Consider the following 3,341-nt stretch of genomic DNA (forward strand, 5'->3'; position numbering starts at 1 on the left):
TTAATAATTATAAATTATTTAGTAGTAATTTAGTTAATAAAAGTGTTATTTATATACTAAAATTAATTATTAAAATCAGTTACTAATGTATTTATGTATAAATATATATATAATTTATTTTATTTTTAATGTGTATTTATATTATTTCAATATATATTTTATACTGATAACTGATGTTGATGGCTGATTGTAATATATACATAGCATAGTCGTTGAGTTAAATATATTAAATCATCTAATATTTTTAACTATTAATTTCACATAAAGTAAACGATCATCTTCTTATAGATAAATTGTGAAATTGATTAAATAACTCTATTTTTTTAATATAAAAATTTCTGTTTTACTAAAATAAAGTATTTTTATTTGTAATGATATAATATGTTTTACACATAATATTTTAATATTAAGAAGATTATTATACAATTTTTTTTATTCTTTTTTGATCACCACATGTAAGATATTTTGGTCCATAAAATTAACATAAAAATTCATTTGTAGGTAAGTTATGTAAAATTAATAACTAAAAATCGTTAAATAATTTGATATATTTGACTAAATTATTATTTAATAACTCTTAATTATTAATTTTACATTGAGTTTGAAATTTAAATAACATTTCTCGAAAAACAATGACATAATTAAAAAGGTGTGGCTAGGTGATCCATCTTTAGAATAACAATTTATTTATACGTGCTCGCATGAGTTAATTTGGAATCGGTGAGTTGTCAATAAAGCACAATCAAATAATAACAACATTTTGAAGAGAGACAAAATAAGAAGTTAAAATATATAAGTAGAAAGCATAAAGAATGTGAAAGAACAAAATTATTACTGGAATTCCGGAAGTTTGGTCGGAGTAGGCAGGTGAAAGATATTAAACAAAAGGTTATTGCCTTTCACGATAAATTTAAAGTTTGATTGANNNNTGTAAAAATTTTAATAAATTTAAATTTAAATTTATAATTTATAATCGTAATTTACATTTATTTTTAAACTAGTTTTCATTAATCACATATTGTTTTGGTACATTAATAAGTTATAATTTGAATTCTTTGTCTAATTTTCATGTGTTCGAGATTTTTTAGAACTCTAAAAACTTGATTATTGTTTATAGAACTGCAAAATTTTTAAATTAAACTTGTTATTGTCTTTTTCGTAAGAATTTTGGGGAACCAAACAAATTTTTAAAAAGTTTAATAGATTTTAGTCATATGAAATCTAGACGAGAAATTCAAATCTTGACAAATTAACCTGTAAAATCAACATGTCATTTATACATGAGTTACTATTATAAATTTTGAAGTTGAATTGAGTCAATTATAATTTTAAAAATAAATTTGAGCTTGATTTTAAACTTCAAGAGCTAAATTAAATATTAACTCTATGTAAAACAATAAATTCAATTTACCTCCATTATTATTCGTTCATATTTTCTTTCACTACTTTTAAATTGAACAAATATTTGAATTATACATACATGAAATTAATTAATGTTACCACATTATTGTATGAAAAAGTATAAGTACACAATAAAAATATTAAATAATATGAACAATAGATATATTGAATGTGAATTGTTATTCTAATATTAAGATTTAAATGAATATTTTAGAATGTGGTGTGTTTTACTTAAATTGAGCCAATTTTAAGATCTGTTCTTCATGTTGTTCAAAAAAATCATTAATTATCTAACATAATCCTTGTTATTGTATTTATGTATGGGTAGAATCACAAACTGACGGTGGTGGAAGCCGATGGAAACTACGTGGAACCATTCACAGTGGATGACATAGACATCTACTCCGGAGAGAGCTACTCAGTCCTCCTCACCACAGACCAAGATCCCACCAAAAACTATTGGCTTTCAGTCGGTGTCCGAGCAAGAAAGCCACCCATCCCACAACAAGTCCTCACGGCTCTCACCCTTTTGAACTACAAAAACATCTCCGCCTCCGTCTTTCCAGCCTCTCCGCCCCCTGTCACCCCGCGATGGGATGACTTCGAGCGGAGCAAGGCCTTCACAAAGAAAATTATAGCCAATAAGATGATGACACCTCAGCCTCCGCGCTACTCCCACCGCAGGATCGTGCTCTTGAACACGCAGAACAAGATCCAAGGGTTCATCAAATGGGCCATTAACAACGTCTCTTTATCTTTGCCCACTACTCCATACCTGGGATCCATGAAGTTCAAGCTCAACAACACCTTTGACAGAACCCCCCCGCCGGAGAACTTCCCGAGCGATTACGACATATTCAACCCTCCGGTGAACGCAAACGCGACCACCGGCAACGGCGTGTACGTGTTCCGGCTGAAGGAGGTTGTGGATGTGATTCTACAGAATGCGAACCAACTAACGGGGAAGGGAAGTGAGATTCACCCATGGCACCTGCATGGGCATGACTTCTGGGTTTTGGGGTACGGAGAAGGGAAGTTCAAAACGGGGGAGGATGAAAAGAGATTCAACCTGACACACGCGCCGCTGAGGAACACGGCGGTTATATTCCCTTATGGTTGGACGGCGTTGAGGTTCAAGGCAGATAACCCTGGGGTTTGGGCCTTCCATTGCCACATTGAACCTCACTTGCACATGGGTATGGGTGTCATTTTCGCTGAGGCTCTGCACAAGGTCAGGAATATTCCCTCACAGGCTCTCGCTTGCGGCCTTACTGCCATCAATGCCCCCCATTAACAGGAATCATAGAAAACCATCACAATTTATTAAAATTTAACATATATAATCGATTAAATCATGTTATGTTTATCAAAATTATGCTAAACAAATTGATTTAACCGAAAAAATGATGAATCAAATTTTGAATTGATCTAAATTAATATTATTAATTTAGGATTCTCAAAATTAATATATATAATAGAATTATTTTAGTCATTTTTTATAATAGGGTATTATAGTTATTTTCTATAAAAAATAATATTAATTTAGACCAATTGAAGATTTGATTTATCATTTTTCGGTCAAATCAATTTGTCTAATTTAATTTTGACAAAAATAATACGATTTAATCGATTATATGTGTTAAATTTTAATTATTAAAAAACATCTTTATAACAAGACGTTTTTAGCGTATTTATCTGGGTGGCTCCCTTAAAATATAGTGAAAACTCAACTGCAGTTGATAGGCGAGAATTGTTAGATGAAAATTTAGTCAAATCATCTAACGACTCTTACTTATCAACTTTACATAAAATCAACTACACCTAAGCTTTCACCTTAAAATATTTTATTAAATTATTAAACTAAAAAAATTGAGTTAACCACGATAAATAAGGGCCAAAAACATCTTATTGCCCTCTAGCATTTTTGGTTGCCCCTCATT

At 30.1% G+C, this 3,341-nt stretch overlaps 1 protein-coding gene across 1 annotated transcript in view; it reads left to right on the forward strand.

The window, feature by feature from the left end:
• Nucleotides 1-2,798, forward strand: part of LOC107638335 (L-ascorbate oxidase) — an 8,335-nt gene extending 5,537 nt beyond the window's left edge. The window contains exon 5 of the mRNA XM_016341565.2: nucleotides 1,730-2,798. Coding sequence (XP_016197051.1) covers nucleotides 1,730-2,695 — 966 coding nt within the window. The 3' untranslated portion in view covers nucleotides 2,696-2,798. The remainder of the gene's footprint in view (nucleotides 1-1,729) is intronic.

Source organism: Arachis ipaensis, chromosome B04 (genome assembly GCF_000816755.2).
Source record: "Arachis ipaensis cultivar K30076 chromosome B04, Araip1.1, whole genome shotgun sequence".
NCBI lineage: Eukaryota > Viridiplantae > Streptophyta > Magnoliopsida > Fabales > Fabaceae > Arachis > Arachis ipaensis.